The following is a 26,285-nucleotide window of genomic DNA, read 5'->3' as shown; positions in this document are numbered from 1 at the left end:
TTTTTGTTCTTTGGGTTCTTTTAAGATTTTATCTTTGATTTTCTGGAGTTTGAATGTAATATGCCTAGGTGTAGATTTTTTGGTATTCACCCTGCTTGGTATTCTCTAAGCTTCCTGGATCTGTGGTTTGGAATCTGTCAATAATTTTAGAAAATTCTCAACCATTCTCACTTCAAGTAGTTTTTGTTTGTTTGTTTCTTTCTCTTTGTTCTCCATGTGATACTCCCATTAGACATATGTACACATTTTAAAATTGTCCCACATTTCTTGGATAACCTGTTCCTTTCTTTTTCAGTCATTTTTTTCTCTTTGCTTTTCAATTTGCTAAGCTTCTATTGATGTATCTTCAGGCTCATTGATTTTTCCCTCGGCTATGTCCAGTCTGCTATTGAGCACATCAAAGGCATTATTCATTTCCATTTCAGTGTTTTTAATTTCTACAGTTTCTTTTTCACTCTTTCTTAGCGTTTTCATTTCTTTGTTTTTATTACTCATCTGTTCTTTTGTTGCATGTTGTCTACTTTTTTCATTAGAGTCCTTGACTTATTTATTATAAATATTTTAAATTCCTTGTCTAATAATTCCAACAACATCCCTGCCATATAAGTCTGGTTCTGATGTTTGCTTTATCAAACTGATCTCTTTCCTCTTAGCATGACTTGTAATTTTTTGTTGAAAGCTAGGCATAATGTATTAGGTAAAAGGAACTGAGGTAAATAGGTCTTCAGTGTGAGGTTTTATGTTTATATGACTAGATGTTAGCCTGTGTTTACTGTTTGTTGTATTTGTGATGTCAGAGACTACAGTTTACTTTGGTGTTCTTGTTTTTGTCCCCCCTGTTGTCATTGAGTTTCCCTAGAGATCCCTTAAATAGGGTTTGAGCCTTCTAGTTCTTTTTAGCTGTGATCCCTTGTCATTATAAGGAATTCTTATTGATGTGATATCAAATGGGAAGGAAGGAGAAGGGAAGAGTTCTATAGTTTCATGGTTGGGTCTTAGTTTTTTAGTGAGCTGTGCCCTGAGCTAGGACTTTCACAGTGTTTTTTCAGTCATTTTTGTTTGTTGTTTTGTTTCCTTTCATTTTTGTACCTCTAAGAGGCAAGGAAGCCTGGAAGGGGCTGGAGGTAGGTGTTTCCCCTCCCCCATATTGGTTAGATTCTGGTAAAATAGTTTCTCTTGAGGGAAGTCCTTTGGTAAGGAAAAGAGAACTCTTCAGGCACATTTCAAAAAAAGTTACCTTTCCCCTCCCTATCAGGAAGAATGAAGACATTTTTCTTTGATCTTCACAGTAAGAACCTGGTGGGGCTCCTGGAAGTAAAACGCATGCAAGTTTTAAATTCATGCAAGTGGGGAGAGAATGTTCCCCTAAGGCTAGGCTTCCAGGGGTTCTTAATATCTTAAAACTAGTTCACTGCTCCAGCAGGGAGTTTCTGCCTCCAGTAAGCTGTGTTTCTCTGTTCAGTGTGTCTCTCCAGCTTTTGGGGTTCTGGTTTACCTTGTGACTGTAATTCTCTGATGGACCAAAGAAGAGCTGTTGAAGTTTTTCAGCTTCTTTTTTGTTGTGAGAATGGAAGTTAGGACTTGCAAGCTCTTTACATGTCCAATCAGAAGCCACATGGCTCAATTATTAGAATTTAGGCTTGACTTCAGTATTTGGACAACAGAGAATACATTTAACAATTTGAGGATCATGGGAGAATACTAAATTATTTCACACTCTAATTATGAGGTGCATTTATGTTAAAATAGGCACCATCTCAGTGATTTGTCAAGCAATAAATGTAAATGTAACTTTACATTAACATTTAAAATTAAGTAAATGCAAGATAGGTTCATATTTGAAAAGATATTATAGAATTTTTAGTCTGAAACTTTGTTTTCTATCATTTTGGAAAGTCATAAAACTCAAGAAATCCCACTCCCATGACTTCCATTAGGGATTTCTACTTAAAGAAAACTGCTTATATTTATACATAAAATGCTGACTTACATGAGTATAAGGCTTTATAATTTACCATATTTTTTATTAATGCTTTTTACTTATTTATTTATTGTAATAATTTCTACACCCACTGTGGGGCTCAAACTTACAACCCCGAGATCAAGAGTTACATGCTCTTCCAACTGAGCCAGCCGGGCGCCCCTACCATATTCTTTACATTCTCTCATTTGATACACTCATTACAATCACTTGCCGAGGCAAGTAGGTCTGGAACCATGTTATGGGTGGGAATCTGGATTTAAGTAAGTTTTCTGAGGCCACAGAATAAGTGCTGGTCTGAAATTCAAAACCAAGTCTCAGTGCTCTATCTACTGATTAGACCAGCAGGTGGAAAGATGAACTGAGCCTTCCTCATAATAAACTTACCAACCGAGCAGCAAGTACTAACCACATTACTAATAAACAAGAGCTGTGACATGGAAAAAAACAAGTCAATATTTGCACTGTAAATGAAAACATTTCCTCTGGGGTAGAGATGAAGTCATAGGGTCATTTAGAGCTGGGAAATTTGAACATATTTGTCGCTCTGTTGATATAGCCCACAGAATTTGGGGATATGTTAAGCTTTGATAATATATTACATAATTTGGAACTTTTATAATATTGTTCTTCCAGAAACACCAGTTCTCATTGATGTGACTTTCAGCCTGCTGGTTTTTAAATTGGCTTTTGTTGTTGTTCCTCCTTTCCTCACTTGATGCCGAGGCGACAAAAGGTGGAGCCCTCTAGGACTGGCGAACGGTGGCATGGCCTTGAATCACCAAAGGGAGACATCCACTTCTCAGACCAAGTCCTCTTGAGGAAAATCCCTATTACACTGCCAAAAAAGCAAACTGTGAACTTTCTTTTTGCCTTACCCAAAGGGACCTACAGTCAGTTACCGGGGCAGCTATGTACTGGGGACTTCCCAGGGATACTGGACTCTGGCTCTGAATTGACAGCCTGGCAATTCAGAAAGTCACTGTACTCCTCAGGTCAGAGTGTGGATGTTTAGGAGCTACAGTTTTGGCTCAGGACAGCTCAGAGAACCTATGGCTCACTGTTGTCTGCTTATGCCTAACATTGTAAAATTCCTTTCAAGGTTTTATGTATTTATAGAAGTTGGGTACTTCATCGTTTTGGCAGTCTGATACAATAAACAACAATAAAACACTTCTAGAATGATGTTAGGAATTTAAACTATAATAGACCTATTACATTTTGCTGAGTCATTTGACCTATTTCTGAACAAGAAAAGAAATCCTATCCAACCAAATTCAGGGAAAAAAACTCTACCCTTGGAGCTGGTTCTTTTGAATGAGCAGAAGTAGCTTTCTGAAACCCTATTAGGATCCATGGTTTCCACTTCAGTTGCTCTATTATGTCAATATGAGAGGTGAAATTACTTACTTTTACGTATGTAGAAGAATTATTAAGTTTTTTAAAAATGGTTCTGGTGTTTCTTGTCTTTGGATGAAAATTGTTGGAGATCTCGAGGGGACTGATTGATTGATTGATTAAAAGATTTTTATCCACTCATTTTAGGGAGGGAGAGAGAGAGAGAGAGAGAAAGAGAGTGAGCAGTGGGAGGAACAGAGGGAGAGTGACAAGCGAACTCCACGCTGAGCCTGACGCAGGGCTGGATACCACAACCCTGAGATCATGACCTGAGCCAAAATCAGGAGTGGGACGTTTAATTGACTGAGTCACCCAGGAGCCCCTGGAGGGGCTTAACTTAGTAAATGGCTTTTGAAAACCATTTTTCTAGATAGAACTCGGATTTATTTTAGATAGCATTCTCATAATCAGATCGAAATAATGAAAACCTATGTGTGTTTTCAAGCCTCTTTCCCTGCTCATGTCCTCTGATTACAAGTGGCCTCAACTTCGAGTTAATCTCCCCTTCCCTGGGCCAAACACCCACTCGCTCTGCGTGGGTCACAAAACTGGGATTCTTTGATTTACCTCTACTCTGTGTTACACCTTCCAAAAGAAAAAAAAATGATTATTTACCTTTCAAAGCCACTTCTTTAAAGCAAACTTGTGTGCACATTCTCTGATAATTCAGATATAACAGCAAAATTTTATTATAGCTTTGAACATTTTTTTAAACTGGTATGATAGGAGAAATAATTATTCTCATAAGTAATGTGGTAAAATTGCCAAAAAAGGGCAAGAATACGGATGGGAGTGGCCATTTACCACATACAGACCATTACACATAGATTGAAATATCTCCTTTCTTGCTTCCTCTCTCTCTCATCCCTAGTTCTGTATGCACCATTATTGTCAGAATACCCTATCAACTTGATCTAGAATATTGTTTCTTGCAAGATGTCAGTATATGTGAAGCATCCCACTCCTTCCAGCCTAAATCATAACCACATAGAGATGGGAAGGAAATGCACGAAAAAGGAAAAGGTGGCTGTAGGGGCTGGGTGACCACTGCCTTTCTATTTATTCACACACCTAACAGAGCTGGTACCTGCCTAACACGCTCCGAATAGCTGAACCTGAAATACAGTACTCCTCAAAAATGTTTAAGTCCTGGATCCAGTCCTTTGCCTAGCATGACATGGTTGTAACAGATGATTTAAATGCCTCACTCCTCAAAATGTGGTCTGCACATCAGCATCGTCAGGGAGCTATTAGAGATGCAGAAAACCTCAGGCTACTCTAGTTCTACTGCATCAAAATTTGCATTTTAACAAAAATCTCCAGGTAATTTAGCGGGACATTAGAGTTTGTACTATGTACAAGTCAGAGCCATTATCATACATAAAGTGGACTCTAAATGGTAATTATAGCAGGTTTTATGGACAGTCTTCTGAAGGTTTTTGATAAAAATACATAAAACCTTTGACGAATCAATCCTACCCCCCCAGAAGCCTATCTGATAGAAATAACAACACGTGTAAGGGATTTGATTATAAATAAAGATCAGTTTATTCGAATATTGCCCATAGTGGCCATAAAGAGCTAATTAAAGGAAGGAGAGAGAAAGGGAGAAGGGGAGGAAAGAGACCCAAGCCTGTAAACAAAACCAGTGGGCATCAAAAGGGGAAGAGTTGAATAAATGATGATCTACACACACCGTAAAGTATTATTTGGCCACTAAAAAAAGAGAAAATTAAAGCAGCACCTGGGTGGCTCAGTTAAGCATCTGACTCGTGATTTCAGCTCAGGTCACGATCTCAGGGTCCTGGGATCAAGCCCTGCATCAAACTCCATGCTCAGTGTAGGGTCTGCTGGAAATTCTCTCTCTCTGTCCCTCCCATCACGTTCTCTCTTTCAAAATAAAAGAATCTTAAAAAATAAATAAACAAATAAAGCCATGCCAGTTAACTTGAAGTGATTTCCATTGCTAAGCGAGAAAAGCAGAAAAAAAGTGTGGATGTTACCATTTTTGTAAAATAATGGCAACCTACCTGTAAATAGATGTGTATACATGTACATATGTGTGTGATTACCTGAGCAAGTAAGAAAACAAAGACAGGTACTAGTTTGGTAACTTGGGTGGCCTGGGTGCAGGAAGGAGGGAGCCAAGCAAAAAGAAAAAGTGAAACAAAAATGGACACTTAATAAAGCCAGTGGTATGGATTGATGCCACTTTAGCATTTATGTAAAAGTTTATGTAGATTTAAATTGACAATTTAAAAAATAAACAAAGCTAGTGAAGATAAAAAATGAGACTTCCTCTGTTCATCAAGCTAGTAAATGGACTCCCTTCCTTAGAGTAACTGAGGGTTGTTTGATGCTTCTAGAGAAAAAATGTTTGGTTACCCTCCAACCAAACACTGAGCTATCTTCACTTAGCCACTCCTGGAGTGGGGGGAGAGGGGCTGAGGACACTGCGGTGGGTGGGGGGAGGGCTCCCCTAGCTCCTCCCCAACATGTTGCTTGACTCCCCGGTGAGTACTCACACAAGCAAACCCATACTAGAGTACATTGGCGCCTACCAAGCTGGAGACCCGGCTCCAGCAACACAGCAGCCTAGAGTGTAATAGATGGAGGTTGAGGGCACGACATTTTGCCTGCTGATAAACATGCCTCAGTTGACCATCATAGCAATCTCAGTGAAAATGAAGAGTTACTTCTCACCTTTCATACTGATGAAGTGTATTATCTATTGATTTCCCTCCAACCAAAATTAGAAAAATTCTAATTTCCTACCTAGTTCCTTTAACCTTCAGTTAAATGCTTTTCTTTTCCCTGCTTTGTACTTAAGATACCTTGGGCCATATTGGTTCTTGTACTTTTCTCTACCCCAACCTGTTACACTTGAAGATGAAACCAAACCAAACCAAACTTACTTTCCCCAGATTGCCCAAATACATCAGATACAAAATACATTTGACAGAAGTTTAACACAGCTCTAGCATAATTCATGTTGTAAAGGAGGAAAAGTTCAATGTCTCTTTCCCCCACATCCCCACATTGAATGTTTGTCCAGTGGCTAAGTTCAAACCATTCCACCAGGAACCTTGAGACCCACCCACAGCAGTGGTCTGAGAGACAGAAGGGAGTATTCACACCAGGAGAAAAACTACTGAGAACTCCAATGAGCCATTCCAACCTGTCTGTAGTGGGCAAAAGCCTCAACTATTGGCTTATCAACACAAAGATGGTGAATTGTGTAACAAAGTATGTCCATGTAACCCTTCTCCACTTTAACACAGGCTCTATGAACACACCCGTGACCTCAGTCTTTTCCTCTTCAACGATGCACTGCTTGTTTCTAGTCGGGGCACATCTCATACTCCATTTGAGAGGACTTCAAAATCAACCTACCAGTTCATTGCATCAGTGGCCCTTCATCGGTTACTTGTAGAGGATATTCCAGATTCCAAATGTATGTATTCTTTTTCTTCCAAGAGTTAAAGACCTTTAGGAAGCGGGTGCCTGGGTGGCTCAGTTGGTTAAGCGACTGCCTTCGGCTCAGGTCATGATCCCGGAGTCCCGGGATCGAGTCCCACATCGGGCTCCCTGCTCGGCAGGGAGTCTGCTCCTCCCTCTGACCCTCTTCCCTCTCGTGCTCTCTATCTCTCATTCTCTCTCTCTCAAATAAATAAATAAAATCTTTAAAAAAAAATAAATAAAGACCTTTAGGAAGCTATATTATATAATGCTCATTAACTATTATAATATAAAGTAGGAAAAGGACTAGAATTTTCATTTGCAAGTTTGCAAAGAGTTCTTCAAATATTTTTAGCATTTCATTAATGTAAACTTTGCACCTATCGGAAATAGCAAAGGAAAGGAATGCTGGCGTTGTCAGACATGCACCCTACATATTAGGAAAACAACTCTCAAAAATCATAGAGGCATGAACCCACATCATCCTGAGTTCTTTGAAGCAATCTGACAGGAGAGCCACTAGTCACTACTGCTTGTAAATGTTACAATTTTATACTTTTACCTATCACTTTTCCATTTTACTAGGACTATACTGTCTATAGATGTTATTATATATTTTAGATTTTTATATGCTGTTTCCATTGCACTAGGATGAAGCGATTATTACAGATCTATGTACCTTTTCTTCCTTAAATTCATATTCAAGTTGGCAGTTGTTCTGTAATTGACAGATTTGCAAAAGATGTTTAGTAACAGACATTTCACTCATTAATAACCTCAATAGGACTCTCGTCTGTTACAAAAAGAAATCCTACTTAAAACTACCATGCCTATTTTTAGTTATTATCCTACACGCTACTTCCCAAGCTTAAAGGGATCCTTCTCTTCTCTCAGTTTCTGTTAGGCCAATCTGAATGGAATACCTCTCGTTCTAATACTCTTCATTGCACATCAAGGCAGGACTTACGGTTAAAGCTGGAACGAAGGACTTCGAGAAAACTCACCCTTAAAAAAGGGCTGCTTCCCTTTAGCTCTAGCCTCATTTTAAATCTGAGCCTGAGAAAAAAATGAACACCAACGGTGAAAATAAGTATTTCCACCTAGAAGACAAACTCCGGTGACCTGGGTTAGTTATCTATAATCACCGGGAATGGTTAAAGAGGGTAGGACATCTGCTTTCAATCTCCCCTTAGTCAGCTGTCCTGTCTCAAAACATCGTTATGTAAACTGCTAGACAGTTGGCACTCAGCTACATAGTTGGCTTAATTCCGACAAGGTGGTCCAGGCCTAGCTCTCGGCATCTCTACCTGCACCAACTCTCAGTGCAGACCTTTACTGGTTCCAGTCCTTCGGGAGTGGCCGAGACAAGGAGTTAAAGAACATGACATCATCTACCATCTACATCTACCAGTCTTTAAAAATAACTAATTTGGGTGCCTGGGTGGCTCAGGTGGTTAAGCGTCTGCCTGCAGCTCAGGTCACGATCCCAGGGTCCTGGGATCGAGCCCCACCATCAGGCTCCCTGCTGAGCAGGGAACCTGCTTCTCCCTCTCCCTCTGCCTGCCGCTCTCCCTGCTTGTACTCTCTCTCTGAAATAAATAACTTTTTAAAAACCCTGCTAATCAGAATTAAGCAATCACAAGGAGATTATTTTAGATGATATTTGAATTATTCAGTATTTTTAGGAAGTTGTATTCTAAACTGGACTTGTATTTGTTGGAATCCTGCTTTAGTTTTCATGAAGTTCTTAAAGATGACTTGGTCAATTCTTGAATTTTAAAACATTTTTTTTCTTCTGATTGTGACCTGCCAAGATTAATTAGTGGACCTCAAATATTTTTTACAGATATCAAGAATGCATTTATTCTTCATGGTCCAAAACGTGAATGGATTTGTGCTACAGAGGCTGAGGATGATAAGTTCCTATGGTTGTCAGTACTCCAAAGTGCAATCGAAAGTAGTATGGAGAAGTGACAAAACATGAAGGGCAATTATAATTCTCCCTGGCAAAGACGAGGTGTTTTCTGTTCCAGAAGACCCAGCAGGAAGCAGAACGATGATCTGTCCTGGATGATGGCAGAATGAACTGGGATGACCCATAAAGTCCCTCCTGACTTTTCAGCTTTATCATCTATGTTCAACTAGGTGAAGAAATGTAAAGTAAGAACAAGCTGAGTCCAAAATTTTGAAGCACTTCTTTTGGTAGTTATTTTTCACACAGTATTGTTCAGACTAATTTGACAGAACAAGGATAATTGTGTATTTAAAGTTTTGTTTTATGATCTAATGAAAACGTCAGAATAAAAAAATGTTTCTCAAATGATCGGTCTAGAGAAATATTTTGTTGACTTACCGATCGTCTCTTTGTAAATTTTCATGATATAATTAGTGATTTTAAAATGTGTATAAGAAATATAAATGGCAATTTACTCAAAAACCTGTCACATATGCCCTTAATATGAATGTACTCTCCAGAGAGCATTAAAAATAAACCACTACAAAGTACTAAAAAGTTTTCTGTGATTTTTAAGTGTTTCTTGGTCATAAAATTAAAATTTTTGGACCTTCCAAGTAAGAAGTTTTAAAAAGTTAAATTAGACATTGTTAAATTAGAAGGCTGTTGGGAAAAAACAAACATGTTTTTTTTTCTTTCAAGATTTTATTTATTTATTTGATAGAGAGAGAGAGAGAGAGAGCACAAGTAGGCAGAGTGGCAGGCAGGGGGAGAGGGAGAAGCAGTTTCTCCTCTGAGCAGGGAGCCCGATGCAGAACTCGATCCCAGAACCCTGGGATCATGACCTGAGCCGAAGGCAGCCGCTTAATCGACTTGAGCCACCCAGGCGCCCCCAAAACACTTTTTAAGACACAAAAATAAAGGGTGCCTGGGTGGCTCAGTCGGTTAAACGACTGCCTTCGGCTCAGGTCATGATCCCAGGGTCCTGGGATCGAGTTCCACATTGGGCTCCCTGCTCGGCGGGGAGTCTGCTTCTCCCTCTACCCCTCCCTGCTGCTCATGATCTCTCTCTCTCTCAAATAAATAAATAAAAGATCTTTAAAAAAAAAAAACAAAAATAAATTAAGACAATTCTGTTTGAAGAGAAACAGCAAAACACGTGTTCAGTAGTTTTCTGTACCTTTAAAACCTTCATTTAATTATTTAACAAACTGAAGCCATAATCTGTTAGGCAATTGGAAATTTCTGCTGATGTATGCAGTAGTAGTAATATTTTTTACTTGAAGTAGATATTGATCTTGGAAGCTTTCAGTTGTCAGTTTCGTTTTTGTTTCATATTCTCCTTTAAGATAGTAAAAATCTAGTACAGTCTAGGATTGTGAACTGGGCTATTTTAAACATTTTCTGTTTTCAATAACAAACACAAATTTCTTCTAATTCTTAAAATTTAAATTCTTGTTAAAAAATGTAGAGAAATTAAAATATTGTTTTATTGGTGTAAAATCACACTTTGATTCCGTTACGGTATTATCCATGCAGTTTACCATCTATGATCCACAGACAGACTAAACCATTAAAGGGAATATCTGCTATTAGCAGTGAATGCAAATTTACATATGTTATCAAAATGTATATATCATATAATATGAAACAAATCCTAAGACATTTTATCATCCTGAATAGGGCACATCTCAGAAGCTCTGTTAATAGGAAAAACCAGTCTCTATGGCCAAAGATTGAATGACAAGATAGCTGAAGGTAACTAGAAATATCAAGGAATTTCCATTTATTCCATGAATAATTAATGCCCTCAGAAGTTTTAAAACATTATTACCTGAAAATAATCTCTGTAGCGACTGATAAGCATAAATCTCTAATTCAGAATTAAGTGCATAAATCATGCAAAAAATGGTGTTTGCATGTGGACAGTACTTATGTTGTTTGTGGTTTCAACACTTTCCCTTTGCTTCTAGGGGACAATTAAGATCTGACTTCATAGCCATTTCCTAAGTTTACATGACTGCTGAGTTAAAATTTCACACACAAAATTTTTAAGTTACTGGTGAAATTGCTCAATTTTCACTGGGAAAATTATAAAATCTGACACCCAAGTTGACATGGAAGAGCCTGAAAGTACCACATGACTCCTGAGGAATGCAGATTATGGTTAAAGAAAACCTCATCCATCCTCGTCCTTTCAAATAAAAAATTAAGTAGGAAACTCATTTTAAAGATTTCTACAAAATATAGATTTTTTTATGTAAAATATTAAACCTAAAAGACAAATTGACAATTTATTTAATTTTGTCTCCTTTTGCAAATATTTCAGTCTGTGCTTGATATATAAATGGGAAGGCCATTCTGTAAATCAAATCAGTGTGAGGTTCTGGCCACCTAAGTATACTGGACACTGTTATGTATTCCTGATGCTATGGCGTAAGAAGGGTGGGCTGTGCCAACAAACACAATATATCCTCCAGGAAAAGTCATCCTGACCCTTTTATTGTTGAAATTAAAAAATAAAAGATACTTAAATACAGGTGAACATATAGGGCAAAACAGAATCATAAAATTTAATGTTGAATTAAGCAGTGAGCTGAACATCTGGGTCTCCAAACTGGCTTGAACCCAAAACTGCTTAAAAATGGGTATGTTCACAGTTAACGGCAATTGGCTTATAGGTGAGAGAATGGTCGAAGCTGTTCCAGTTGAACTTCCAGAGAAATTCTCTCTTCAAGAACATCCTGAAAAAGATGCAAAGTTAAGTTACATTTCAAAGTATATAAAAATCAAGGCACATCTAACAACTCAGCATCAAGAACACAATTTAAATTTGTTAAGATGACAAAGGGAGAGTCATATTTTAAAAGGATACTTCACTTAGCAAAGTAGTTCCTTTATGTGTAGGTAGTATTAAAATATGATCTTAATTAAAATCTTTTTATTAAATAAATCAGGGTAATAAAATGTTTTTTGTTTAATTATCAGAAAAGCCAATATTTGCAAATGATGCTATTAATGCATGCATTTTGCACAAAGCCTACCTCCTGCAGTTAACAGTAGATGAATCAATTAACACAGATTCTTTCTCCTGGTGATTATATCTGGTTATGACAACTCCTGAACCTCATTTGAGTTTTGGTTTCACAACGAATACATTTATTTTGCAATCAGAATTTTTAATCACTGTTGATTTTGAGCAGTCTTTTCAGATAGCCAGTGAATCCTAACTCACCTACTTTCTTTTTTTTTCTCGAACATGCTGATAGTATTGTGTTTTAACCAGAACTACCTCTTGCTATTTCATATCATACTTCCTATTTTCTGTTCAAGATAACGAGAAAGGTGATTTTTAAAATAGCTCCTACATACATGTTTCTATAGGCGGCTTTAGTTCTTCAAAAAAACATGTGCCAACAAAATTTTCATTGTCAAGGTATGGTTCTAGCAAGCTTTCCTTAGTTTTACATTCTTCCTTTACAACAGACCATATTCATGATCATAGAATGACTACAAATATCTTCTTTGATCAAAGAGCTATACAAAAAATATCATTCATTCACATATATTTATCAAATCCTAACATGTGCTAGGTTTTGGGGATAGAAACAAGATGGTTATGAATTTATCTAGGAAGTCCCAGCTGACTTGTGATGTCCTGTCTGAACATAACACATCCTTCTCTCTTTTCTCTCAAAAGTATTTTGGTTTGGACAACATATATATGGTCACCCTGAATAGAAAAAATGATGATTTGCTCTCAGTGAGTTCATTTTAGTAGGACAGAGAACCAAATGTGACAGAGAGAGATAATAATTCCAGATAGTGTGATAAATGCTAGATGAGGGATACAAATAGAATGTTATGGGAACAAACTAACTCTGCATTCATTTTACACGTCACAGACTCTTTTCTCCTCATTTTGCTACTCAAAGTCGGACCAGAAGTCCAGCAGCATTCCATCATCTGGAAGCTTAGGAGAAATGCAGAATTCTCAGGTCCCACTCCATACCTAATAAGAATCAGAATTTGCATTTTAAGGCAACCCTTGATTAACTGAATACACCTTAAGATGTGAGCGCCACTGGTTTACAAGATAGGAATGCTTAATAATGTTGGTAAACCATAAATGATTCTGGCTAATTTTCATTTGTAGAGATTCAAAGAAATCACAGTAGTAAGAAATAAAAACAAACCTATTCCTCTCAAGTATAAATGATGGGAGTACATATTGGCCATAAGCACCCTTTCTACTTAAGGCTTGTTTTCCTTTTTCACGTGCAAAATCTCAATTGTCCCCATCTTCTTTAGACCTGTTCAACTCCCTTTAATAGAATCTGAGTAGACTTTGATAAAAGGATAAACAATAGTCAAATCATCTTAGAATTAAATAAGAGTGTAGAGAACCACGTATATGATCTTGGAGGTACCTGAGGTCACAACATTTCCTCTCTTGGGTTTCATTATGAAAGTTCAGGAACAATATAGGAACAGCGATGCCATATATATATATATATATGTATATATATATATATGTATATATATATGTATATATATATATATATAAATATGGCAAGACAGATCAGAATTGAGTATACAAAATTCCTTTTAATATACAAAGATTCAAAGGCATAAAGAACATTTTAGATACACATTTCTCTTGCTACCCAGGAAGTTTCATACTAGCTAACAACTGCTGGATCATTTCTAAGTTCCAGTTAACTGAGATGTTCTGAGTCCATGGAACTTCCCAAGTAAAGATTCAGAATACCTTTAATTGTTGCTGCAATTCACTATTCAATCTGGCCAAAACTGTGTTGGTTTCCTTATTGCGTCTAATTGATGCCTGAATTGCTTTCTTATCTTTCCCAACAGACCTGAGAAGATAAAGAGGGCAAGAAAACATGACTGTCATTTCTTATCTTTAAATACTCTCCATTCTTCCCTGACCTCTAAATCCAGAAAGTAGAGGGAGCATCTTTTGCCTTAATAGCATAGCTCAACCTCACTTGCTCAGTTTCAACGGTGAACCAAAAGTATCTAAGCTTCAGAAGCTTCAGTATTATTGTTATTGTTTTCATTCTTCTTCTTCTGTAGAATCACCTGAGTTTAAGTTAGTCCAGAGCAGGCATCAGCAACCATTTTCTATCAACAACCACATAGTAAATATTTCAATTTATGGGCCATATGATTTCTGCAGCATATTCTTGCTTTTGGTGTCTTTTTCTCTTCTTTCTCTCTCCCTTTTCTTTTTTACACAAATGTCAAAGTCATTTTTAGCTCTGGCCCTTACAAAAACAGGCCATGGGATGAATTTGGTCCAGGAGCCCTAGTGGCCAATTCAACCATAGTTAAAATCTTAGTGTTACTCTGCACTATTAATTTTTTTAAAAATCTGCTCTAGACTACTGAATCATTGAACACTACATCAAAAACTAATGATGTACTACATGGTGGCTAACAACATAATAAAAAAAAAAATCTGCTCTAGGGTTTGCGTTAGGTTGTTAAAATGAAATTGGAATTGAACCTGATAATGAAAAGGGGGAAAGGGGTGAGAATATTACACCTACTCATAAAAGAGAAAACTCTCAAAGAGGAGCAGCTAAGAACCTCTGCTCAACTAGAGAGCTAGTCTGACCATAATTTCTTTCATTTTGATACGTTAAGTGCTGTGCTTTTTGCTCTTAATCATTATGGTTTAGGAACAGCTCTGATTACCTAGGAATAGAAGGCTGTGATGCAAGCACAGCAGCTAAGACACCTGTCTTTTGTGTGTGTTCATCAACTTCTGGCCTTAATTCATCTTCTGATTTCAATCTTCTTCGAACAGGTTTAGGTGGTGGAGCAAGAGGTGTGGTGCCTTTGCTCTACAAGAGAAGAGGTCCGTTAACAATGAGCATGTCTTCAAGATAGTCACGGTTACTCCGCACTTTACCAACATCATTTGCTTTCTTTAAACTGCTTATTCTCCAAAATTTAAAAGTCACCTGTCCCACTTTAAAACTATTTATGTATTTGTAACACAGCTAAGTTAAAATTTCAATGCGAAAGGGTGTTCCTGGTTGACATCACAACTGTGAAATGTACCTAACCGGACACTTTAACATATGCTCCTTGAGGCCTAAATCTGACTCAAAACTGTAATATTCATGATTTAAATATTAACAAGAAAGGTGTTCAATATATATACTGTTTAATAAATATAAAAGGGTGTCTCTAGGGGCGCCTGGGTGGCTCAGGAGGTTAAGCATCTGACTTTGGCTCAGGTCATGATCTCAGGAGGTCTGGGGTTGGGCTCTGCGCTGTGTTCCCCACTCAATGGGGAGCCTGCTTCTCCCTGGCCCTTTGGCCCTCCCCTAACTCGTGTTCTTCTCTCTCTCAAATAATCTTAAAAAAAGGGGGGGGAGGAGTCTCCAGAAATATGCATCCATTTTCATCATAGGATTTCCTATTCAAAAATACTAAAATATGTCATCTTAATAAAACAATTTATAAAGAAGTAGAAAGCTAGGCAATGCTTTAAAAACTCACAACTAAGATGCACAATAATTGTAACTCTTGAATATGAGTGGACATTTTGTTGGAAACTATGAATCTTCCCTCAACAGATTCAAATATGGTATTTTGGTATTTACCATAACTTCATTTGATCTGTTAATAAATAAAAATGACAACTGCCATATCTTTGGTTAAGTGCTATTTTTAATTTGTTGCTGTGAGCTGACAAAAATAAAATTCACTATTAAAAAATATCACAGAAATATAGTAAAAAATAAAGTGTCCAGAAAGTAGAATTTAAGCACTCTAAGAAACACATGCTGTAGTAACTATTGAAAATGTCTGGGTGACAACAGGAAAAAAAAAAAACTACCAAAACTTTTCTTTCAATGGAAAAACATGCAAATATCTATAATTTACTTTAAAATGCAAAAATAGGTAAGAAGGACTGATGTAGATAGACAGATGGACAGGTATGTGATGATGCAAGTATAGTAAAATATTAATGGTACAGTCAAGGTGTGGGTTTACTGATGTATACAACGTAAAATTCTCTCAACTTTACTGTATGTTTAAACATTTTCATAATAAAATGTTGGGGGAAAATTATCCCCAACACAGTCAAAAAAAAGAACACAGAGTATAACACCCTTAGAGGGTTGGCAATTTTTCTCTATGACACTGAAGATTGCAATAAAACAAATGGAATTTGACCAATAAGGAAGGTGTACTTTCTATACATGGAAGAATGTCATCAGCAGATAAATTCTGAGAACCTATGGCATATACTAGAGGACAGACTAGCATCTCCTAGAGTTTTTAAATAGGCAGACCCTGTTCTGAGACAGACCAAATATATTACAGTTAGAGGCTTAGATGCTCTGCAGTTAACTTCATTTCTAAGATTCTCATCATCTTCAAAATCTTACAAAGTAAAAATGATATAACTTTTTATATGTACAAAATAATCAATATTATAGAAGATTTCACGTACCACATTGGCGGGAACACTAGCAGCTGTCTTTTCTTCAATTTTACTATCTGTTTTGGCAACTCGAAGAGAACTTGCAGGATCAGAAGCTTTTTCAACCTAGAGATGAATATATTATCGCTCCTAATTATACATAAGCAGTATACAATTATGCATAAATACATACGTTAACAAATCAGAGAGTAATGTTAAGAAAATACTCATTCTGATAATAAGGAATGTGTGAAGACCCCATAAAATGACCATTCTCTACTGTAGAAGGGCAGAGAGCAGGGGAGGGCTGAGGATGCAGCCCAGCACTGTTTGGAAAGTTCTTGTGGTTGGGGGAGAGGATGCCTCCACCCCAGGGGCATGAGTACCAGTACCCTGTGCACACCTGTACTTCCCCTCAGGTCCTCCCCTGCCTTCCTGGCGGCTCAGGCCATACCCCGAGTGGCCCCAGGGCTCAGCAGAAAGTTTCAGGTTGGAAGAAGTGGCTAGTAGAAGTTCTTGCCACAAGAACTGAACAGCGTCTTCCGGAACACTGTCTGCAAAGATGGAATCTGGCAGCCCGTAGCCTACAGGTCTAACTCAAGTGACTATCATATGCATGGAGTGTAGCTAGAAAATCTTCACCAAAACACACATCGGATGCAAGCCCCCGAGCAGTGTGTCAGCCATGCCCGGATGGTTGTGTTTGTGTCTTTTCCCAAGACAGCTAACTCCCACCCAGATTCTGATTCTTACTAGGCATTATATTGTAACCAGCAGGTATCTAAGGCCAATTAAGTACTTAAGAAGCACAGACCTAACCTGGGGGATATAAATTCTCTATTACTCACTGATGTCCACTCTAACATCTGCTCTTTTAGAGCTTCCTGTTTATAGAACTGCTTATGAATATAATGTGGGAAGAGTTTTCCAGCAGAAAATTAGATAAGCCCTTGAAAACTGACCGGCAAGACCTCTGGATGTTTCTCGGCTTCATCATCTTGTTCTTCATTGACGTTTGATGCAGCAAATACTTCGAATTGGCTGAAATCTGCAAAATTTGGTTGCTCTGGTATCTGCTGAGGTGAGGTACTAGTGTGAGTGATTAGGCCATCAGCATCCACTGGGCGATGCACTATGGGACCAGGAGCCTACACGATGGGTTAGGATGCAGCAACACACATTTTGTTAGTCTATCACTGTCAGCGACCTTCTTCTTTGAAAATATACTGTAGAGATGCTTTGTTATCTGTAAATTCAGGGAGATGAGCGACGGCAGCATATATATATAGCTCTAAAAACCATTAAGTGGAATGCTGAGACACTCAAAAAATTAAGATGACAAACCTTCAATAAGAAAGATACTTTTACAGAATTCATACTGCAAAGAAAGTACATCAAAGGAGAGGGAGGGGGTCTGGCCCTACTCTCTGACTCTCCACTTCATCCACTTTTTTCTTAATTATGCTACTGTACAATAGTTTGCGCTTTTAACAAATTTTTTTTAAAAGTTTCATTATGTTTCTAAAAAGGTTAAAGTGTGAAAACCACTGCTCTATCCTCCCAACACTTCAGTGTACTTCCCTTCAGTTTGTCCTCCATTCCCTTGCCAGAGCGATCCTTCTAAAATCTTCAATCCAAAAACACAGGTGAGTATGTAACTTTTGGCCAAGTGCTATGGAAATAATAGTGAACGAACAAATAAGGCCGATGCCCTAATGAAGCAGACCATGCAGTGCAGGGTAAGAGACAAGTACAAGGACTTGAGACACAGTGTGAGGAGTTTCATGACAACGCAAGTACAGGATGCTATAGGAATAAATCTGCAGTCTCTTCCCTGCTTACACCCTTGAAACATTCTCTCTCCTATAAGAAGAATTCTGTCCTTCTTAGTACTATACAGAGATACTTTGCCCCTTTCCCACCTCTTCAGTCTCATTCCCCATCACTCCAGTGGTACTGAACCAACTCCTGTTCCCTGGAACATGCCAGACCATGTTCATTCCTTCTGACTGGAGTGCCCTCTCTCCGATCTCTCAAGTCTATGTTTAAAGTCTCACTTCCTTCATTTTACTTACACCTTTCCAATGTGATCCTTGACTTTACTAGTTAGTCAAGCTGTGCTGAAGCACTTCATAAATACATCTAGCACAGCCCTCCTATTATAATTGTTGTTTATAGGTCTATCTTCCCCACTGGACTGGTTCTTGAGTCAAGTGACCAACTCACTGGGTTTCACAGTTCAACCTAATACAAGTATTTTCGTTGGTACTTTAGATAAACGAAATATTCAAATTTCAGTGTCTTTTATGATTAAGAAACCATCTTTTTAACTTCAAAGAACCAACTTCACTGTAAGAATCTAACTCAAAAAATCAACCAAATTCATTCATGTAAAAGGTAGTTGGCCAGTCACATAAAACTATCAGCTATAATCCAGAATCTGTCTTAGAACATACCAAATGGAAACAATTTCAACCTGGCAGGGATGAAGAGGTCATCTTACATTTCCTTTACTAACAGAGTAACATCTCCAGGGAGATGCAGCAAGGGCATGGAGCCTCTGTGAGACCCAGGACACACAGGGACATCTCCTATCCCCCAACCCACTGTTCTCTCCACTAAACCTTCCGTTATCAAGATATTATCATTTGGTCCACTTTTAAGTTTCTTTAAAAAAATAACTCTAATCATTACTCTTGACTTTCAAAATAAGACTTAGCTTCCCTGAATAAAATGCTCATTAAGAATGACAATTAGGTAATTCCTGATCTTCAAAATAATTCTAGAACAGAAGCAAACTTTAACTGACAAATATAATTGTTCAGTAATGAATACGTTGAAGAATTACCTGTGAGGGCTGTGGTCTTGGAGGCACTGCAGGAGGATGGGCAACAACTCCAGCCTGTTGTTGTCCTAAGTAAATATACAAGTCGTCTTCTTAGTAAATACGTACTTCGCTAGTAGAACAAACAGGCTGAGTGAACGTGATCAAATGATAAAGACTTCTAAGAATGCTTGTAAGTATCGGAAGGCATTTATTATCTTGTAAAACTATCTAGATATGACCTAATGACCAAGCCTCACGGCCTTTTCTCAGACCTCATATCTTCCTTTTTTTTTTTTTTTTTTTAAGGGAGTTATTTTATTTTGTAGGCTCCACACCCAGAGTGGAGCCCAATGTGGGGCTTGAACTCATGACCCTGATATCCAGACCTGACCTGAGATCAAGAGCTGGACGCTGAACCGACTGAGCCATGCAGGCACTCTATCTCAGACCTCATTTCTCGTTCTATTGCACAAGGCACTCTTGACATGCTTGTTTCCATAACACTAAACATTCTTGGCTTTCTTCTATTTCTAAATGTTCTTCAGCTATAAAATATGCAGACTTCCAAATTTTCTCTTTGCATTTAATACTTTACTCAATCATTTCTATGTAAATGATTCTCAAATAATACAATCTTTCTTAGTCCACACGTCCAGTGGCCTACTACTACAGCCCCTTTTCCTCATCATTCCAAACCTGTAACGTCCAAAAACAGAACATCATCACCCTCTGCTCCTAACTTTTCTATTTTGATCAACATTTATTAACAACAATAAAACCAGTTATATAAAAATTAAAACCTTGAAGTTATGAGTCTTCTGTCAGCTAACTGAAGACCTATCAGCTTTCCCTCCTTGATCTCTCCACATGGTTGTTTTAAAATCTCTTGTGGCATCTCTCAGGTTCCCATCTTTATCATTTTCACTCAAACACATTAAGAAAAAAAAAAACTTCCTCTCCTCTGACACCTTTTAAACTCAAAATTTTTCTTCCATTAACTAAAAATTAAGACACAGTAAGAGAAAATAAAATAAAATGTTGTGCTCTTTAATGAACTTTAAAATCAAACGATAATAGATATTATGGTTCTCCAACCCCTACCTGTGGTGACTGCAAAGGTCCGATTCATATCTAAAGAGGATGATCTGGAATGAGAAGGCTGCGGCCTTGGAGGGGGAGGTGGTGGTGCGGTGTTATCAGGTGACGTTCCTGAATGAGACCTGTAAAATTCACCCCGTTACAACTGGTCATGCTACTGGTACTGGAGCTTTTTTCTTTTTAAAGCGTTCAAACTTGGTTAAGCAGCAAAGGATCTTATAGGTGTGATATTTTCTCAAGTAGGTATATAAGTATTACAATGAATAAGGACAGGATTGTTTATGATATGCATTAAACAAGTAATTATTTAATGTGGCAAATAATCTTTTTATGAAGCATTATACATTTTTTAAAATTTCAAAAAATTTGAAAAGAAGTTTATTAACATGAATTCAAGGTAGACACAAACCTAGTAACATTTTCCTGTTCAATTAAAGATAATATTAGTTTGAAAAACCATTTTCAAAAAAGGGAAGCTTCACTTTCAGACATGGTTAGCTTTCACCTTATTTAAAGTTTGAAGTTAGGTAAATGGAAATCGAATGTGGCTCGGCTACTTGAGGCGCCCACCCCTGCACCCCACAGGCAATTTCACTATACTGCTGGCCGTGCTCATTCTGCATCCGCCCTAGAGATTCACTTTTTGCCAGTAAGTGTTCTGTAATCTGAAGAAGAGTCTCCTGGACTCTGGAATCTGATCCTCACTTATAGGGATAAAAAGGAAAATAAAATCCAAGATGACTGAAGAGAAATAATTCTACAAAGCAGCAGTCTTTGACTCTGGAAGTTCTTCTGAGATTCTATATTACTAGTCTCTCTCTATATTCTCCAAGCCTGTGGCAAAAGGATACTTAGCACGTATAAAGATGAGGGGAAAAAGATGATTCTGTCCTGCACACAATTTTTAGTGGATGGTTAAGCCCTTGCAGACAAATCCCTTGCCACCTTTACCCCATCCCATACCTTTTTTATTTGTGCCTGAGAAGTTATATGCAACGAAGATCTTCAGGGTAGGTAGGTAGCCCAACACTAGGGTGTGTGCTTCCAGATAGCATTTTAAAACACAGAATTCTGTGGGCACTTGCCATAAGGCTATACAAGGAATCTGTACATTTATTACTTAGACTCTCAACTGTTTACCTACAAAAAGGACTGTATTAAACTGCTAATGCTACTACAGCTCTTTTTAGGCCTTCCACAGAATACCAGGGGAACAATAAGGGATCCTCTTGCTTTCCTATTAAAGTTGGAAAAGAATCAAAATTATTTCCCTTCTATGTAAATCAATAGGTAACCTAACAGACTTCAGAGAACTAAAGAATAGAGGAAAATAATTCATACTTGGTTCTAAAATAATTCTTAGTATTAAAATGTAACAAGATATTTTAATATACTTTTTATTGACAGAAATACTGACCTTTGATGAGTTACATTGTTTCCAATCTGTTCTGGGTCTGAAGTAAAAGAGTCTGAACTACTGTACCCATCTGCTGATAAATGGAATATATCCTATTTAATAATAATCTTTTATTCACTTTTTACCCTATATACTCTAAACAAATATAGTAACTATTATTTCAAATCAGAGATACTTAAAAACTGGCTAATAGGTTAACAGTTCACCCTAGTGTTAATAAATGTAAAAAATTACATATCAATCATGGCATATTTACACAATGAAATACTAAACACAAAACAAGTTATAATCTAGAGAAGTAAACATAGGAATAAAAATATGCTTAGACAATAATAAAACTTACGAGATTAGCCAGAGACGTTCCCCATTTTTCACCTGAGAAAATATCATTTCCAAATCCTCAAAATCTTATAAAGGAGCAGAGTCCCAGAGGCAAACTAATGGTTGTGACGCAATGACAAATTTTAAAATAGAAACTGAGGGACAGTGTGAAGGAACACTGCTACTTACTTTCAAGGATTATAAATTGAAGGGACTGGTTATTTGGTTTAGCTTCATTTCAAAATGTATCCCTTTCATTTTTCTTAGCAAATAACTGAATTGTTTTACTGGTACAGGAAGGATGCTAAAACTAATGTATTTCCATTTGGATGTACCAAGAGGCATCTCAAACCTGAGATGTCCAAAACACAACTTCTTTTTTTCCCCCAACAAAACTACTGTTACCACAGCTTTCCTCAATTCCCAATGGCTCAGACCAAAATTCCCTGAATCGCCCATGACCTCCCACTCCCATCCTATATCATGCAGGTAAACAAGTCCTATGCTCTTTTCTGACAAAATATGGCCAGAATCTGACCACTTCTCAGGAAGTGCACTTCTACTGCTATCACCCTAGGCCACACCATCCTCTTCTCTTCCCTGTGTTATTCTAATTGTTTTTTAAATGGTCTTTCCTGTTTTGACTCTTGCTTTCTTCAGGCCTATTACTAATACAGCATAGTGATCCTCATTAAAAAAAAAAAAAAAAAAAAAAAAAGGAAGGTCAGACTACATCACTTCTCCATTCAAAACCTCCTAATGGCTTTTTATCTCATTCAGTAAAAGTCACTCTTACACTGCTCCCTCATTACTCCTCTACCACTTGCTACTTCTGCCTGCCAAATATGCTAACTGATTCCATTCCAGGTGTTCGCCTGCTGTTTCCAGGAGAAGGCAGTTCTCTAAATCAGGGCTTCACATGTGCTGTTTCCTGTGCCTTAAATGTCCTTCCTTCAGATATTCATAGCTGAATCCCTCATCTCCTTCAAGTTTTAACCCAAATGCCATCTTTTGGTAAGGTCTTCTTTGACCACCTTATTTAAAATGTCACTCCCTCTTCTCTTTCCCAGATTTTTTTTTTTTAAGATTTTATTTATTTATTTGACAGAGAGACACAGCGAGAGGGAACCCAAGCAGGGGGAGTGGGAGAGGGAGAAGCAGGCTCCCCGCGGAGCAGGGAGCCCGATGCCGGCTCAATCCCAGGACCTGAGCCAAAGGCAGATGCTTAACGAGTGAGCCACCCAGGCGCCCCTCCCAGCTTTATTCTTATCCAGTGTGTTAATTATCTCCTAAGACAGGAGTTAAGATTTTTTTTCCCTCTTATATCCCCTACAGAATGTAAGCTCCATAAGGGCAAAGATTTTTTCTGTTTTAACTGATGAATGAATCCCCAGTGTCTAGAACAGAGCCTGCCACATACTATTCCTTTAACATAGGCTGAATAAATGAATGTACACACAATTTCTTCTAAGACAAAGGAGCAAGTGGGAAGTTCACGGACTAAATGTGGTTAACTGAGAGGGATGGCAAACAGAAGCAGGTCCAGGTGGCAATAAGCAACCATTTACTCATACAGAGGGTAGGGTATTTAAAAGGGTTGACCAATCTCTACTTTATTCAGTAAAGGTAATATGAAATAGCTATACATTTGAATTATTCAGATTCTAAATCCAGACTTAATCAACTTCAAATGAAAACTGTAATGCTATTTTTCACTTACCTACAGTATTTCCAGAAGCAAATTTCACCGATGAATTTATCTTACTTTCCTCTGACAGGTCAGATGGTTTCACAAGTAATGGGCTAGTGGGATTAGTGTGATCTAGTAGAGAATTAACAGGTAAAAATACAAGACCTGAATTAATAAATTCATAAACTTCAGAGTATAAGACTTCATTTATATATTCCAAAGAAGTAGCAGGTAAACCTCATGAGATATAACACAAAATAGCATTTTTAATAAAAATATAAGCTTGTTCATATAGAATTTTGTTTTCTGCTGTAACAGAAAATAGGTTATGACAAAAAAGTCAACTTGCATGTTCATACTTTATTAATTTTATCCCTTCAGAGTAATTGCTTAAAATACCACACAAATGGTTGTAAAATAAGTAATTCATAATGTTCACTTATACAGAAAATAAATATACTTCTGAGAAAATATACCTCTAACTAAAACATTTAGTCTAAAATGAGAAACTTCAAGAATTTAAGCAAAACAATTTCAAAGCCAAAAATTATTTTAACATATACCTCTTCAGTTAAAATCTGAACATACTTTAATGTAAGTTCACAGCAGTTATCATAAAAACCCACAGGGTAGGGGAATGTGGGTGGCTCAGTCAGTTAAGCGACCAACTCTTGATTTTGGCTCAGGTCATGATCTCAGGGTCTTGAGATGAAGCCCTGCACGGGGCATGGAGCCTGCTTAAGATCCTCTCTCCCTTTCCTTCTGCTCCTCCCAACCCCTCTCCCCTACCCTCTGCTTACACGCACTCTAAAATAAATAAATAAAATCTTAAAAAAACTACAACCTACAAGGTATTAGAAAAGTCGCATTTCCAAGTGTCCTTATTTTTAAACTTTATAACATAAATTCAACAGTTTCCCTTTTCTTAAAAAATTTTAAAAGATTTATTTATTTGAGAGAAGGAGAGAGAGAGCACATGCAAGGGGAGAGGGAGAGAGAGAGAATCCTCAAGCAGACTCCCCACTGAGCTTGGAAGCCGACACAGGGCTGGATCCCAGGACCCTGAGATCATAACCTGAGCCAAAATCAAGAGTTGGGTGCCCAACCGACTGAACCACTCAGGCACCCTTCAACAGTTTCCTTTTTGAAACTGTAATATAAACTGAACCATACAACCAAACATATATATGTGAACTAGTAGAAAGTACCGTTAAAAAATAAACAATTACGGAGCAGAGGCTGCTGGGAAGATGGCGGAGTAGGACGTCCCTGTGCTGACCTCTTGCCGCGTGGCTGCCTAGAGAGCACCCACGGCGGCATAAATAACCCAAAAAGCAGCCCAAAAACTGGCAGAACAGACTCTCCACAGCCTGGCATAGACAAGAGGCCACAGCGAAGCAGATCCACCCCCTCCGATCGCTCTTGGCAAGATCCCGTCAAAGTGGTGCCACAAGCCTGGCAGTGTGTGCGTGGCCCAGACAAGGTAAGCACCACTCCAGAGTGAGTCCTGCCCCAGGGAGAGGGGAAGATAACCACACACCCGTCTGACTGTGACCCCAGCAGTGGGCTGAGGGCGGGCAGCTGGTCTGACTGCAGGCCCCACCCACCAACAAAAGCTTCTCCGGGGACGACACAGGGACAGTGCCTGCAGTTTGGTGCTACTGCATCTCTGGCAAACATCTGGTCTGACTCGACTCAAGCCCGAGGCAGCCCCGGAGCAGCCCACTAACACCACGGGCACCAGACTCTGCCCACAACAGGCAGGGAGCCATCACAGACAACAGGACTGAAGGCAAACACATCCCAGCCACAACGGTAGGACACTCCCTGGAGCAACACACATAGGAGACACCCCCTGAAGCACCAGCTTCTGGGGAACAGACGTTGCACTGCAGGACCTCTTCTTCATAGAGCCACTACTTTCAAGTGCAGGAGACGTAGCTGACTTTCCTAACAGAAAAACAGACAACGCAAGAGACAGAATGGGGAGACAGAGGAATGTGTCCCAAATCAAAGAACAGGACAAAATCAGAGCACAAGACCTAAGCGAAACGGAGATAAGTAATATGTCTGATAGCGAATTTAAAGTAACACTCATAAAGATTCTCGCTGGAATTGAGGAAGGACTGCAGGACTTCCTTGAGACCCTCCACCGAGAGCTAGGAGATGTAAAAAAGAACCAGTTAGAGCTATTGGATTTACTAAATGGAAATAAAAATAGACCATCTGGAATAAATAGCAAGCAAGAGGAAGTAGAAGAAAGGACCAGCCACCTGGAGGACAGAGTCATGGAAAGCAATCAAGCCGAGCAGATGAGAGGGGGGAAAAATACACAGAATGAAAATAGACCCAGGGAACTGAGCAACGCTGTCAGGCCTAACAGTCGCATGATAGGGATCCCAGAAGGAGAAGAGCGAGGAAAGGGGGCAGAAGATTTGTCTGAAGAAATAATAGCTGAAAACTTCCTGAATCTGGGGAAGGAAAGAGAAATCCAGATCCAGGAGGCACAGAGAGCCCCCAACAAAACCAACCCAAAGAGGTCTGCACCAAGACACAAAGTAAATAAGACAGCCAAAAGTAGTGAGAAAGAGAGAATTTTAAAAGCAGCAAGAGAAAGGAAAGCAGGTACATACAAAGGAAACCCCATACGGCTATCAGTGGGTTTTTCAGCAGAA

At 38.3% G+C, this 26,285-nt stretch overlaps 2 protein-coding genes across 11 annotated transcripts in view; one reads left to right on the top strand and one right to left on the bottom strand.

Annotated features, from left to right (window-relative positions):
• ECT2L (epithelial cell transforming 2 like) overlaps positions 1 to 9,335 on the top strand; it is a 64,045-nt gene extending 54,710 nt beyond the window's left edge. The window contains exons 20-21 of one of the 5 annotated variants that reach the window (XM_035728699.1): positions 6,724 to 6,833; positions 8,685 to 9,335. In XM_035728699.1, coding sequence (XP_035584592.1) covers positions 6,724 to 6,833; positions 8,685 to 8,812 — 238 coding nt within the window. In that variant the 3' untranslated portion in view covers positions 8,813 to 9,335. Of the gene's footprint in view, positions 1 to 2,617; positions 6,595 to 6,660; positions 6,834 to 7,732; positions 7,910 to 8,684 lie in introns of those variants that run through there. The other 4 variants (XM_035728698.1, XM_035728700.1, XM_035728702.1 and 1 more) reach the window with 4 other exon arrangements.
• A 1,932-nt stretch (positions 9,336 to 11,267) lies between these two features.
• Positions 11,268 to 26,285, bottom strand: part of REPS1 (RALBP1 associated Eps domain containing 1) — an 85,678-nt gene continuing 70,660 nt past the window's right edge. For 3 of the 6 annotated variants that reach the window (XM_027601726.1, XM_027601730.1, XM_027601728.1), the window contains 9 exons: positions 23,641 to 23,742; positions 21,600 to 21,672; positions 20,186 to 20,304; positions 19,106 to 19,170; positions 17,220 to 17,405; positions 16,288 to 16,383; positions 14,514 to 14,662; positions 13,564 to 13,669; positions 11,268 to 11,536 (listed from right to left, as the gene is read on the bottom strand). In XM_027601726.1, the coding sequence (XP_027457527.1) occupies positions 11,468 to 11,536; positions 13,564 to 13,669; positions 14,514 to 14,662; positions 16,288 to 16,383; positions 17,220 to 17,405; positions 19,106 to 19,170; positions 20,186 to 20,304; positions 21,600 to 21,672; positions 23,641 to 23,742 (965 nt within the window). In that variant the 3' untranslated portion in view covers positions 11,268 to 11,467. The remainder of the gene's footprint in view (positions 11,537 to 13,563; positions 13,670 to 14,513; positions 14,663 to 16,287; positions 16,384 to 17,219; positions 17,406 to 19,105; positions 19,171 to 20,185; positions 20,305 to 21,599; positions 21,673 to 23,640; positions 23,743 to 26,285) is intronic. The other 3 variants (XM_027601727.1, XM_027601731.1, XM_027601729.1) reach the window with 2 other exon arrangements.

Source organism: Zalophus californianus, chromosome 7 (genome assembly GCF_009762305.2).
Source record: "Zalophus californianus isolate mZalCal1 chromosome 7, mZalCal1.pri.v2, whole genome shotgun sequence".
In the NCBI taxonomy this organism is placed as follows: Eukaryota; Metazoa; Chordata; class Mammalia; order Carnivora; family Otariidae; genus Zalophus; species Zalophus californianus.
The sequence above is the reverse complement of the archived record's forward strand: the minus strand, read 5'-3'. Positions and strand labels throughout refer to the sequence as shown.